Below are 14,846 nucleotides of genomic sequence, written 5' to 3'. Positions count from 1 at the left end.
CCAAATTAAATATGCAGACCTTTTTTTGACAAGCATAATATTTTTAACTAAACTAAAAACTATATATTTTTTTTTAAGTTTAGAGTAAACTTACTTCAGTTAGAATTGGTTGGACAAACGGTTAGATTTCTGTTGTGTTTGCAACATAGTTAAGATTAAGCTAATTAACCAGAAATAAGTATTTTTCATTCACATCCTTATCAAGGGAGGCGAAGATTTTAAAGCCGACTGTATAACCTGCTCGGACAACACAAGATTTATTCGCTCGCAGATTTATTCACGCTGAACTCTTTATCGGTGTGGATTTCGTAAGCCATTTCAAACACAGGATAGTAAATATAGATCTGTAGTAACTTCACACAGCCTTATTGCAGTGCAGACTAGGTGCAGAAGAGAGATTTTTTTTGTAATTATAATTATGTGACGATTTTATTTGGAGCTTGCGAAAGAAACGATAAATAAACAGCCCACAATTTGTTCACAGCAGGCCAACTGAACGCATGGGATAATTTCCCACCGGTGCCGTTAAGAGCTGTGTTATGAGTGGGGAAGGCTGCTGATCTAGCCTTACAGTGTGGTTTGGGAGGGGACACTGAATTCCACTTGCACCACAGCTTGTTGATCGCTTCTGAGACAGACTGTCTGGCTTTCACTGTGGCTGACCCATTTTTACAAGCGGAAGCCCTCAATATCCCATTCATCCAAGAGAGCGAGATAGAAGTGGAATGGCGTCAGCATTATAGTTAATCTATAAAGATCCAGACTGACCTTTCAACACACAGAGTGAACACTTGCATGTTCACTAGTGCTTTTATTTTTTACACAAAAAGGAAATATACTGCACTATGAACAGCAGCTTTTAAAAGCTTCTGAGTAAAAAAATGAGTAAAAACGCTGAATTTGTTTTGTGTGATTCTGATCAGATTCCAGTCAGACAGCACTGCTGATGGATTTAGGCTGAGAACAAGCGAAGGACAGAAGAATATCAAATTGCTTTGAAAGGAGTTTTGGTTTATAAAGATGTAGATAGAACGTATCCGGTTCCAGTTGTAGGAGCATTTAAAGGGAAGATGTCTGTAAAAAAAAAATAAAAAATGAAATGATTTCTATATTTAAACAGCAAATAAAATAAAACAAAGATAATATTTGGCACAATGTTCCTTTTTGGAAATGTATCAGGTGTTTAAAGTTCAATTCGGTTTTATTTGTGTTGGACTTTTAACAGTGGATATTATCACAAAGCAGCTTTACAGACATATATGAATTTTACATTTATAAATGTATGTATTTCTGTATATATTTAAATAGAAATATACATCTAATGAGCAAGCCTGAGGTGACGGTAGTGAGGAAAAACTCCCTGATGATGAAGAACAATTGAAAAAAACAGACTCAAAAATCTTGGTGACACCAGAGAATAGGATTATAAATATTTTTTCTGCCATAACTGTGTACTATATGACAAACTCAGCAATTGTGTAACTAGGAAGCATCTTTTTTTCTGTATTTTTGCTTCTACATTTTTCCAGGTAATTCATTTGTGTTTAAAAAGTGGTTTATTATATAATATATTACAGTACTAAACCACTTAACATCACATAATAAACCATTTTTGTACTGACATATATACATTTGTCTTGAAACATTTACTTTTGATTAGAAAGGTAAAATCTTAGAATTTAGAATTTAAATTCTAAAATCTGACCAAATAATTTCAATTAGTTCAAATCATATACATACTGTAACCATACCTAGTACAACATGCTGTAAAATGCTTTTTGACTATCCATGTCATAAAAATAGAATCAAGTAGAATAAAAATTGACCACAAATGACAATAAAAAAACGAATTTAACGGTACAGGTAGAAAAGGGAAATGATCTGAGTATAGTATGTCTATTGTGAATAGTAGAGTTTGGAAATCTTGGGACTGAATTAGTATTTAATAAAACGGTTTCTAAGACTTATGTATGTTTAAAATTGTTAACCAAAAGGATAGACCATAGATAACCGTCTATGGGAGAAAAGCTAGTCATTTTAAATTGTAAAGAAAGAAAGAATCTGCTTAAGATCCAAAACTTACAAGCTCATAGGTAAAGCATGGTGGTGGTAGTTTCATGTCTTGTGCTTGCATGGCTGCTGGTACAGCTTCACTAATCATAATTGATTACGTAATTCATGATGGTCACAGCAGAATGAATTCAGAAGTCTACAGAAAAATTCTGTCTGCCAGTTTACACAGAAATGCATCTGATTGCGAGGAACTTCATAAGGCAGCAAGACGATGCTTCAAAACGCAACAAAACACTTCATAGAAAGGGGAAAGTGGAAGGTTTTAGACTGACTAAGTCAATCACCAGATCTGAATCCAATTGGGTGGTCTGCCATCAAATGTATAGCAAAAACAGAAGAACTGGCATTTGTGTTCCAATACTTTTGGATAGGTCTGTATGTTGAATGTAGCAACACAAAGTGCACATAACCCGTCAGTCAGTCTCATGACTATTCGAAATGTATTAGTAGTCAACTGTCTTAAATAATTGTCAGAGTGGTGCTATTTTCTGTCCCATTTTATAATTTCTTCTGCTTGCGTGTGATGTAACTTGTGCAGGGTTCAGTAAAGGAACATGTTTGTTTCGCTTTAGATATGTAATAAGTACTTTGTTCTTGCCTGGATATTAACAGGTTAGATAATAACTACACTGTACAACCAAACATTTGTGGACATCGTATCATACATTTTTGTGCTTTAGCTCTCCGCAGTTGCTGTAAGAGCCTCCACTCTTTTTCTTCTGTTTTTAACTTTTTTCCAATTAAATTTATTTGTATAGCGCTTTTAACAATTCACATTGTCTCAAAGCAGCTTTACAGAAGTATAGAAACAGAAAAATACATAAAATATAAGAATAAAAAATAAATACATGCATTTAAAGGTTATAATTAATTTAAAAATATTCTATTTAAAATATTCTATATATCTCTAACATCTATCCCCAATGAGCAAGCCAGAGGTGATGGTCGCAAGGAAAAACTTGAGATGATGTGATGAAGAAACCTTGAGAGGAACCAGTCTCAGAAGGGAAATCATCCTCATGCTTGATTTTGGAGCATGGCTGTGGAGAGTCCTGGAGTGAAGTCAGTGTTACAGTACAAATCTGTTCAGGAGTTGAGATCAGGACTCTTGATTTCTTCTACTCTAGCTTGGGAAAACCTTGTCTCTGTGGACCTTGCTTTGTCCACAACGGTGTGATTGTAATGCAGGAACATTAGCGGTTTAGGCCTCTTAGTTCAAGTGAAGGGAATTTGTAAAACAGGAATATAATAATCTATACAATAATGTCATTCCAAGTTTGCAACAGTAGTTTGAGTTACAGATGACTGATGATGGTCAGGTGTCCACAAACATTTGGCCACATAGTGTAGCTAGATGTGTAGCCAGTTTTCTTTTTTCTGTTCTTAATGGTGTTGCCTTGATAAAACATATTTGTGTTCATTACTGAATATATTATACTCATTATATAATACAGTGGTGTGAAAAAGTGTTTGCCCCTTCTTGTTTTTTTCTTTTTTGCACATGTCACACTTCAATGTTTCAGATCATCAAACAAATTTAAATATTAGTCAAAGATAACAAGACAAGTAAACACAACATGCAGTTTTTAAATGAAGGTTTTTTATTATTAAGGGAAAACAAAATCCAAACCTACATGGCCCTGTGTGAAAGTGTTTGCCCCTAAACCTAATAACTGGTTGGGCCGCCCTTAGCAGCAAGAACGGCAATCAAGCATTTGCAATAACTTGCAATGAGTCTGTTACAGCATTGTGGAGGAATTCTGTTCCACTCATCTTTGCAGAATTGTTATAATTCAGCCACATTGGAGGGTTTTCGAGCATAAACCACCTTTTTAAGGTCATGCCACAGCATCTCAATAGGATTCAGGTCAGGACTTTGACTAGGCCACTCCAAAGTCTTCATTTTGTTCTTCCAGGTCCTGAAGCAGCAAAATAGCCCCAGACCATCACACTACCACCGCCATATTTTACTGTTGGCATGATGTTCTTTTTCTGAAATGCAGTGTTACTTTTACACCAGATGTAATGGGACACACACCTTCCAAAAAGTTAAACTTTTGTCTAGTCAGTCCACAGAGTATTGTCCCAAAAGTTTGGGGGATCACCAAGATGTTTTGTGGCAAATCTGAGACGAGCCTTAATATACAGTACTTCTTGCTCAGCAGTGGTTTTCATCTTGGAACTCTGCCATGCAGGCCATTTTTGCCCAGTCTCTTTCTTATGGTGGAGTCATGAACGCTGACCTTAACTGAGGCAAGTGAGGTCTGTGGTTCTTTGGATGTTGTTATAGGGTCTTTTGTGACATCTTGGATGAGTCGTCGCTGAGCTCTTGGGGTAATTTTGGTCGGCCAGCCACTCCTGGGAAGGTTCCATGTTTTCGCCATTTGTAGATAAAGGCTCTCACTGTGGTTTGCTGGAGTCCCAAAGCTTTAGAAATGGCTTTATAACCTTTTCCAGACTGATAGAGCTCAATTACGTTCTTTCTCATTTGTTCCTGAATTTCTTTGGATCTCGGCATGATGTATAGCTTTTGAGGATCTTTTGGTCTACTTCACGTTGCCAGTCAGGTCTTATTTAAGTGATTTCTTGATAGTGAACAGGTGTGGCAGTAATCAGGCCTGGGTGTGGCGAGAGAAACTGAACTCAGGTGTGATAAACCACAGTTAGTTCTGTTTTAACAGGGGAGTGGGGGCTTTTTCACACATGGCCATGTGAGTTTGTATTTTATTTTCCCTTAATAATAAAAACCTTCATTTAAAAACCATATGTTGTGTTTACTTGTGTTATTTGTGACTAATATTTGAAATTTTTTGATGATCTTAAAAATGAAAGTGTGATAAACGTGCAGGAAAAATCAGGAAGTAGGCAAACACTTTTTCACACCACTGTATATGTGATGTTCATTACTTGCTATATTGACATTCCCTAGACTGATTCAAATGTATCTCATAAATATTAAGTTAGTGTGGTGATGATTAATACCTACTTATTAAGGGTGCTTTCACGCTTGCTTTTTTTCCTCTCAATCTCTGCAGAGGACATTGCCAAAAGTTATTAAAAAAAAAAAAAAAAATCAAATAAACGGAGACAAAGTGTCTTGTTAATGAGTGACTATAAGGAGATTTATGACATGAATAGAAAATGTTTCCTTGCCAGTATTCCAACATTGCATTGTCACTGAAAATAGTAACCTGGTTATTTTGGGAACATTCACCTTTACACAATGCGATGTCCCACTTAAACTGTCGCAGCATACAGTCAAGCCACACAAGCAGCTCAAATTCTCTTAATATTTTTGCTTCCAAAATTTATAGTGAATGATAAACAACTTTCTCACCTCAGTCTTTATTGCTGAGGAAAAATCTATTACAGCAAACTAGGCTAGTTAGTTTGCTGATATTATTTATGACTGCAACATATTTCACGTTTTCTATTAAAAAAAAATATAAAAAATCACCTACTGTTAAAGACGTATGTGTCCATTAACTCGGCGGTTTGATAATTTGATACCCAGTAAAACTCTGTAGTTGCACTGTGCTGTCCATTCACTACCTAATGGCTCATAATCCTATTTAGAAACTTTCAACTATCGGTCCAAATATAGCATTTAACCTGCGCTGTACCTAATGCTTCATCACATCCATTTTGCTAGCACCTTTGTGTGATGGGGCTTACAGCACCAGAGAAATGCTGGTTTTGATCCACTCAGAAGCAAAATTGTGGCCAGCTGTGGGTTTGGTGCAAATGCTAAGGAATTTCTCAGATTAGTGAGGAAATATCCCAGGACTTATTACTTTTAGAAAGAAATTTCAGTCTAACATAAAATTGCCATCTGTATAAGTTGACCTTATCAAGCAAGGTAAGGCCCAGTTGATGCAATAACTGGACACCATTTAAGTGAAAATCTTAGATATTGCTATGCCACTCTGATAAATACATAATCTTTTTTTTCACTGGGTTCATGATTTTCTGTCGCGCTCATGTCTTACAACAAGGTTGCAGGAAGCCAAGAGAAATTTAGGGCTTAATGTGGACAACATGGATGGGGTTTCAATACATCAGAGGAAACAACCATACACCCATTACAGACAATTTAAAGATGCCAATCAGACCTACAGCACATGTTTTCGGACTGGAGAGAAAACCAGAGTACCTTTAGGAACCCCCTGAAGCACAGGGAGATCATGCAAACTCTGGGCACACAGGGCAGAGGTGAGAATCAATCCAACAACCCTGGAGGCATGAGACAAACATGCAAACCACTAAGCCACCCATGTCATGATGGTATATATTTATATATATATTTTAAAAATAAAATGAATAATAATAATATGGGGACACAGTGGCTTAGTGGTTAGCATGTTCGCCTCACACCTCCAGGGTCGGGGTTCGATTCCCGCCGCCGCCTTGTGTGTGTGGAGTTTGCATGTTCTCCCCCTGCCTCGGGGGTTTCCTCCGGGTACTCCGGTTTCCTCCCCCGGTCCAAAGACATGCATGGTAGGTTGATTGGCATCTCTGGAAAATTGTCCGTAGTGTGTGATTGCGTGAGTGAATGAGTGTGTGTGTGTGTGTGCGCCCAGCGGTGGGTTGGCACTCCGTCCAGGGTGTATCCTGCCTTGATGCCCGATGACGCCTGAGATAGGCACAGGCTCCCCGTGACCCGAGGTAGTTCAGATAAGCGGTAGAAGATGAATGAATAATAATAATAATAATAATAATAATAATAATAATTTCATTCTTCTAATTTGGAGTTCAAGATTAAGGTAAAAACAGTATATACATATTTTACATATATTGATGTTTTCCCTGCTCTATCACATCTGATATGATTATTCAGTTAATTAACATCCTTTCCTGGCTGAAGTGAGTATGTGAGAAGTGAGAGAAGAGAAAACACTCACCTGTGCAGGACCAGGGTTGAGATCCAGTGGTCTACTGCTCATTATATCCCAACAGGAATAAAATATCGATGCTCATGTATTATGCTGCCATCCTTGGTTATCATCTTATTATAATTAGAGGATGGTGGCAGCCTGCTGCTTAAATTTAGCCCTTAGGGCATTTTCTCACTGAAAAGGTCTGTAAAATCATGGAATTAGGCCAGCTCATGTACAGACCTCTGCAGGATGGCAGAAGCACTGCAGCTGGGGTTGTAAATCCCCACCCCCTCGTCCTTCCAGTCAATGGGTGTGAGAGAGACGGAGGGGAACCGTCAGGGGTACTGAGACATACGGCACATTTCATGCACAATCAGCCCTGGTCTCCAGATTGTGTGGATGAGCATCAGCTGACTTTTTTTATATCAGACAGCAAGGAAAAAAGTAAAATTTCACCTGCAAAGAAAATTAAAAGCAGGATAAACTGCTAAAGTTAAAATACAGTATGGTACATAATCAAAGACTAATAATATACATATATAATATGAATGTATAGTGTGTGCAAACTACAAAGATTTCTTTGCACATAGAGAATAACCCTGAGCATGTTATCTACAGTCTATCTATCTATCTATCTATCTATCTATCTATCTATCTATATGTTTTTTTTATCATACTTACTTTGGTATAGTCTGTTTAGAAATGTTTAATTTGTGTAACAAGCACAAAGGAGATAAACTAAGAATGTATACTCTCAATATGTGTACAGTGGACACATGAATTATGTGTTATAAATTGTTTTGCTGTTATCTGCCATTAAAATAAAAATTAAAAAATAATATATATATATATATATATATATATATATATATATATATATATATATATATATATATATATATATATATATATATATTTACTTACTTACTTACTTACTACAGTAGATCAAATCCCGGATTATATACCTGCATCGTAGCAGACGTGTTTCTTGTAAATTGTTTCTTGTTCAACAGATGGAGCTGTTGAGTCAAATCTCTCCTGCTTGTAGGTTCGTTCATTTTTGCCCAGCAAGACTTTTCAGTATGAGTTTTTTTGACCCTGTATTTTACCTGTTTAATATAAATGATAAATGTCTGCTGGGTTTACATATAAATATCGAATAGAAGGATTAGGATTTATTATGAGTTATGGTTTATGTAACAAAGATCACACACACACACACACACACACACACACACACACACACACACACACACACACACACACACACACACACACACACCCCTGAAAGTATCCACATAAAATGAGACAGAATGGAGACATGAACCTTGTTAAAATTTTTACTTTTAATACAACAGTAAATCATTTTAAGACTAGTAAAAACCTCTGACTTCTGACAAAAGCACAAAAGAACAGAAAAAAATTCTGTTTAATGTAATAAATTTACATACAAGTATATTAGAGGCTTTAAGAGTATTAAAAATATTTTTGATTTGGTTTTATACAAATTCTGTTCTTTTGATAGAATTTTCTGTTAGCAGGTGTGAAAAAGACAACACACGTCCCTTCTGTGAACTTTAACTAATAACTGATATCAATAAATGATACAGTGGTAACTGTGTATAGCTATTGTACTTTTAGCTACTTTAGCCATTTAGCTACTTGCTAATATTACAATTCTATTCAACACATGACTTTCATGACCTTTTTGTCTCACTAGACTGACAAAAATATGTTCCTATAGCTAAACATGGGCATAAAAAAAATAATGAATTCTTTATTCATAAGAATCTCAATAGATATGTGCAAAGTTAACTAGGTAGCTGTATTGCTATCATCATTTACCAGTTAGCAAAAACCACAACACTTCCATTGTGCCATATCAGTACTAGATAATCTAACATGTTCATGTCTCTGATGTACTGAGACTTAAATAACATCTGTTCAGTGGTGTTGCTTTGCAATTAACATATGGAGTAGAGAAGAACTGACAATCTGAGTATAGCAACATATGGGCTAGTCAGTAGCTGTATACAGTAGGTATAAAATATATAAAATATAAAATATATAATCATTTTACAAAGCCTAGTATGAATCATAACAAGGTGAATCGTTATTGAGGCTAAATAGACTGCTGAATGTCTTTTGTGGCAAATGGTGTTAGAATAGCAGAATGTAGGTCTAAAAGTTTCAGGTGGTGACATAGTAACAGTAGTAATATTAACCAGCATGTGAAAAACTAGGAGTCTTACATTACTCATGACTGATATAATTACAAAACATGTTACTTAACACCAAGAGTGAGATTTCTCATCACTAGTCAAAATGCTAACCACAAACAAACAAACATTCAAATGCACTCGTGAATGGTGCAGTAAAGTCTTGACACATTTTAGTTAATGGGGGACTGGGCAATGAAAAATGCGTCTGGAGCCGAGCGCTGGCTGGACACTGGCTGCTCCTCTGAGGTCATGCTTCTGTTCTCTTAATTTTTCTGTTGCACAGGGCAATATAAGTGACAGTGGGGAAATAGATACACTGTGTTTTAGCCAAGTAAAGCTTTCAACACAGAAGTGTTAAATAGTAACCTCTCTGCTAGCCACATTCCACTTTCAGATCACATCCATCGTCTGAAAATCTCACTTCCAGTTCCTATGACTGAGGTCTACTCAAAACCCCTGGATCATTCGGATTTAATAATCCAAAAAAGAAAAAGAATAAAGAATAAATTGAAATTGTTGAACTTTCATAAACGCACTCACTCTCTCACACACACACACACACACTCACACACACACACTCACATACACATATATATACATCCATTAGTGTAACTCATTTAAAATTGCTATTGATACTGTGAGAAACCATGTGGTTTATGACTTTATTCCAAATAGAAACTTGATTGCCTTTTGGATGTTCCACCGTAACTATAAACAAAGTGTCATTCATTCATAAATTAAAAATCGGAAATTCTGGCAACTGCTGTTTTGTAATTGAAATAAAATGCATCATGATTCCTAATAGCTGCTTATATTATTTGAATTAAATAACACATTAAATGACCCATTCAGGGGCCCAAAGTAAAAAAAAAAGTAAAGAGCTAGAGGTGTAGGAAAGGATTTATTTAATACGTCAGATCTTATAAGCAGCAACTGTTTCCAATTCAAGTCTTCTCATTTAATCGTGCTCATTTAAATGAGCAGCATGTGAATAAGTCAAATATTGAACTGAATGAACTACATGCTTGTGTGTGCATGTGTGTGTGTGTGTGTGTGTGTGTGTGTGTGGAGGACTAGCAGTAAAGAACACCATAACAGTCCTCCCTTATCATAGCTGTTGGAATGCAACAGCTGCTGGAGTCTGTGATAGCATGTGTATGTGAGCCTCTGTGTGTGTGTGTGTGAGTGTGTGTGTGTGTGTGTGTGTGTGTGCACGTGTGTGTGTGTGAGTGTGCATGTGTGTGTGCTTGTGTGTGTTGGATGGGGTAAGGGGTTGGATTGGGGGTATTTTGGGCAGTCTTGGTAGGCCAGCAGGAACCCCCCTAAAAGACCCCCAACTCTCAACCCCCCACGTTCCCTATGAGCCGGGCTTGTGAAAGACAACTCAACCAAACACGAGTGTGTGCGCGCGTGTGTCAGTGTCTTTATATGAGAGAGCGCATGTTCCAACTTAACAGAGGAGGAGAGCCCGCGAGGAGCAGGAGTTAAGGATAGGAGGGCACAAAGCGAAGGAAGTGAGGAGCAGGGGAGGAGGAGGAGGAGGGGTGGGAGGGAGGGTGAGGAGGTGAAGAGAGGGTGAAGAGAAAGAGCTGAGGGAGAGAGGGAAAGACAAAAGAAATAGGAGGAGAGGCAGAGTGAGGGAGCATAGAGTGGAGCTGTAGGGAAATGTCTTCGGAGGAGACGGCTGGAGGGGCACGCAAAGCCACCAAGAGCAAACTGTTCGAGTTCCTTGTCCATGGAGTGGTGAGTACACTGTGTGTGTATGTGTGTGTGTGTGTGTGTGTGAGAGAGAGAATGCAGCGACAGCCGTTTATATGTGTGTAATAGCTGGGATAGCCATTCATGTGAAGGTTATTTCCAGTCCTCAGGCTCCCAGTTACACGCCACTCTTTCTTTTTAAAGCACAGAGAAAGGAGGGAAGTCAAGGGAAATGAGCGAGGCAAGCATGCATCTGTGTACAGAAATGTAAGCGGGAGCCGTGAAAAAAAAAGGGGGGAGGCAAGATCTAGCTTTTAGTCAATAAAGGACGGATGCAGAGCCTGAAATGACGAGAGTTTTCATTCAGAACAACGCTTTCCTTCAGCCTGTACATGGGCTTGACCTTATTTTAACTCCTCTGACCACATGAATAGCTGCATGAATAACATTTAAGGGTTTGCCATATGGATTGACATACCGTGCATAGTAAACTGACATGTTTCCAGATTTTCTGTTTAATGCGCTCACATGGATCTTAATTACTTTCTAAAATTACATGTCAGAATGAAATATAAGATCTCATTTCAGACTCACTCTGTGGGCCTTTTGTTCATATACATACATCTTATCTGTGCAATGGTTTATTTATGATAGCTAGTGCTTTGTCTAGCGAAGAACACCAAAATGTATGAACCCAGATAACTCAAGCTGGTTGTTTTTAGGCATTTCACTTTACTTTGAATTTTTGCATATTATTAATATAGGATTGAAAACCACTGTTTGAATTCAGGCTTTAGAGGAACTGCAATATTGAAAATATCATTCAGTTTAGTTTCAGACCGTATCAGTTTTTTTTCCTCTGGCAGAAACAGAAACAGTTCTCATTTGTCCTTTTTTGGTTGGATTTCAGATGCTTTTAGTGATTACATTTTAGTGTGTGGTGAAGTTCTGTGTGTTGTCTGTTGCCAGCAATGTTGTGGTTTTGCCGTTAAAGGCTTTTGTAAAAGTGCAAATAACTCTTCTAATCTGCTCCGTTGAGTTCTAGTGCTATTTAATCAGCCATTACTTTTTGCAAGCCAGTATACAAATATAGTAATATAGCTCTGGCCCTGAATGTCTAATAAAGCCATTGAGTGTGTAGGCAGCAAGCAGTAAGAAGAGAGGAACTAAAAGCTGAGTTTGGGTGATGAATGATGGAAACAATCGCATACGTCTCTGCAGACTAATTAACCTTGACAAGGCTCTCATTCTTCCTGGCCAAATGTTTCCACTCGTCTCGTCACCTCTCCTCTCCTCGTTCTCACTATTCACCTTTTTGCACCTCAAACACTCTCGCCTTTATCACAGCTCTCTCCTTATCTTCATTCATTTATTCTGGATCTCACCAACACTTTTCCTGAGATCTTTAAACACGCCACAGTATTTAAGCCTACACGTATAAGCAAATTCATTTGGAGCGCTATTGTTGTTATCTCCACTTGGGATGAAAATGTTTGGAGTGTCTTTGGAAGAATGTAGAGGTTTAGCCTTGTTTCCAAGGTGAGGAACAGAGTGTGTGTATCAAGGTTCGCAGTAGAGATGATTTGAATAGGATTTAGCACGAATAGGACAGAGCGGCCTGTTTAGTTCCAGTATAAATCTCTTATTGGTGAATTTTTTTCTGTCGGTCCGGTAACGATGTAGTTTCAATTGTAGTTCATTGCTAGTTTTCAGGTCATACATATTCACGGCTGGTTTCATCTTATGTTATTTACCCTAACAAAATGCCCTCCTGTCACTGCGGCATTGTTTTGATTGCCTAGATGTTGTTGAAAGTCTTTTATCTAAAGTATTAGTCATCACAGACAGGGATAGTTGTTGCTTTCCCCTTCTCAAAGTAGATACACAAAGTGTGTTGGTTAATGACAGACTGACTTGTACTGTTTAACTCTGTGGATAAATAAAGATGACCTGAGGGTCATTTCACTCCACTGGTAGCAGACTTTCCCATTCATTTAGACCTAAAGACTAACACTACAAAAGCACTGTGACCACATGACTGGTGTATACTCTACCATGGCAAGCATGATGTGGAGGGGGAGTACATGATTAGAATCAGCTTAGTTCAGCATTTAGTCATTTATTTCTGTTGCATAAAGATAATTTCCAAACGATTTGTATTTGGTTTTGTAGATGAAAGTGATGTGACATACGGCTAAGTATGGTGACCCATACTCAGAATTTGTTCTCTGAGTTTAACCCATCCAAAGTGCACACACACAACAGTGAACACACACACACCGTGAACACACACCCTGAGCAGTGGACAGCCATTTATGCTGCGGCGCCCAGGGAGCTGCGGTGCCCAGGGAGCAGTTGGGGAGGGGTTCGGTCCCTTGCTCAACGGCACCTCAGTCGTGGCCGGCCCGAGACTCGAACCTACAACCTTAGGGTTAGGAGTCAGACTCTCTAACCATTAGGCCACGACTTCCCCCAAATAGTTAGTTCTGTACTGCTCATCTCCTTGCTCTTGTACATAGAACGTAGGGGTGTAACACAGGTACACTATCGATATCTGCTTAGTGCTTCAAATATCAATCTGCGTATTCGGTATTCAGACTTAAATCAGAAGCTGGTTTAAAGGGAACCCCAGGACTATGGAAACGCTAAAAAAATAGATATTCCAGCACTGTCAGCATGGGCACTGAGTTCTAAACAGTACTCCAGGTCATAATTGGACACAAAAAGACGATTTATTTTTTTTCTGTGTGTGTGAACCCGCTTGCATCATTTTTAAACAAATTTAGTCCACTAGTACTTGTAATGCCTCCCTGACCAGGCAATTACTAAGGATGAACAAATTAATGCTAAATTGTATTGAGTAGTGACTCAAGGTAACAATAATGTGCTTTTTCTGACCATGTGTAAGTAAACGTGACTTTTTGTTTCTCTAGTCTCAAAAAGACCTTTCAGGTAAGAGCAAGTTTAAGAGCAAATGATCTGCACATTCCCGAATAATACATTTGTATTTCTAATATAGAGTTAAGGATTCAACAACTATGAATTAGAGGTAAACCAGTAAACTACTATGGATCCCCCCCCGCTTCATTTCAATATGTGCCATTGCAACATTCAGCTTGGAGCAAACTGAGATTCAAGTCTTGACTTTTGTTCCATTTATTCAGTGTGTTACTTTACACAGAGAGTAATGTAACTCACCATAAGCAAGGATCTTTTTTACTTGGAAGGTTTGTTTAAATAGCCATCAGTTCTCCGAATAATGACAAAAACAGGAACTTGGGCAGGAGACATGACCATGCTGGAGGCTGGGAGTTGTTTATCGCCTGGATTCAACTGCAGTAGCCTGTCATTCAGTTGATTGATAGCACAAATACTGTCAGTATTTCTGACATTCAAATCCACACTCTCTGACTAGTCAGAAAATATTTTACATAGAGCTATTTTACTTGTATATCTACCCTCCCACAAAAGGTGTCAGTGATTTTTGAAATGTCAGAAGACTTACACATGTCTTTCCTTATGTTGCTACACGAAAGCTTGAATTCGTACATTATGGAATCGGTTTCAATAATGTAGGTTAATGTAAGAAATTTAGCTTGAGACTGTATAAGTGCTACACATTTAGGGAAAAGGGTACAAAAATGGTAGGATTTCACTTTTAGAAAAACTTTCCAAATAGAAACTATTCCGAAAGGTAATACCGGCAGCCATCCAAAGAACCTTCGCAGATTCCTTTATCTGAGAGTTATGTATTTAATGCTTTTCCAGATAAGCATGTTTGTGTTCAGTAGTGAATTGTCTGAACTGCATTACAGCACAGTTTTCAATAAGAACTGAGGATTAAGGCAGATCACATGTCGGTTCTATGAAGCATCATGATGAGAACTGATACACACATTTAATCCAGCCCACACACTGTGAAGGTCACTACAGTATTGTACACACATGTACACCAGAATACTAAGTGGACTTAGCA

General features: G+C 37.8%; 1 protein-coding gene across 5 annotated transcripts in view; it reads left to right on the top strand.

Annotated features, from left to right (window-relative positions):
- smarcd3b (SWI/SNF related, matrix associated, actin dependent regulator of chromatin, subfamily d, member 3b) overlaps positions 1–14,846 on the top strand; it is a 46,341-nt gene that overhangs the window by 8,073 nt on the left and 23,422 nt on the right. For 4 of the 5 annotated variants that reach the window (XM_060874134.1, XM_060874133.1, XM_060874131.1 and 1 more), the window contains exon 1: positions 10,724–10,915. The exons of the other annotated variant lie outside the window; for it this stretch is intronic. In XM_060874134.1, the coding sequence (XP_060730117.1) occupies positions 10,838–10,915 (78 nt within the window). In that variant the 5' untranslated portion in view covers positions 10,724–10,837. Of the gene's footprint in view, positions 1–10,723; positions 10,916–14,846 lie in introns of those variants that run through there. 5 annotated transcript variants of the gene reach the window in all.

The sequence above is a fragment of the Tachysurus vachellii genome, chromosome 7, assembly GCF_030014155.1.
Source record: "Tachysurus vachellii isolate PV-2020 chromosome 7, HZAU_Pvac_v1, whole genome shotgun sequence".
Taxonomy (NCBI): domain Eukaryota; kingdom Metazoa; phylum Chordata; class Actinopteri; order Siluriformes; family Bagridae; genus Tachysurus; species Tachysurus vachellii.
This window is presented reverse-complemented; position numbering and strand designations above follow the sequence as displayed.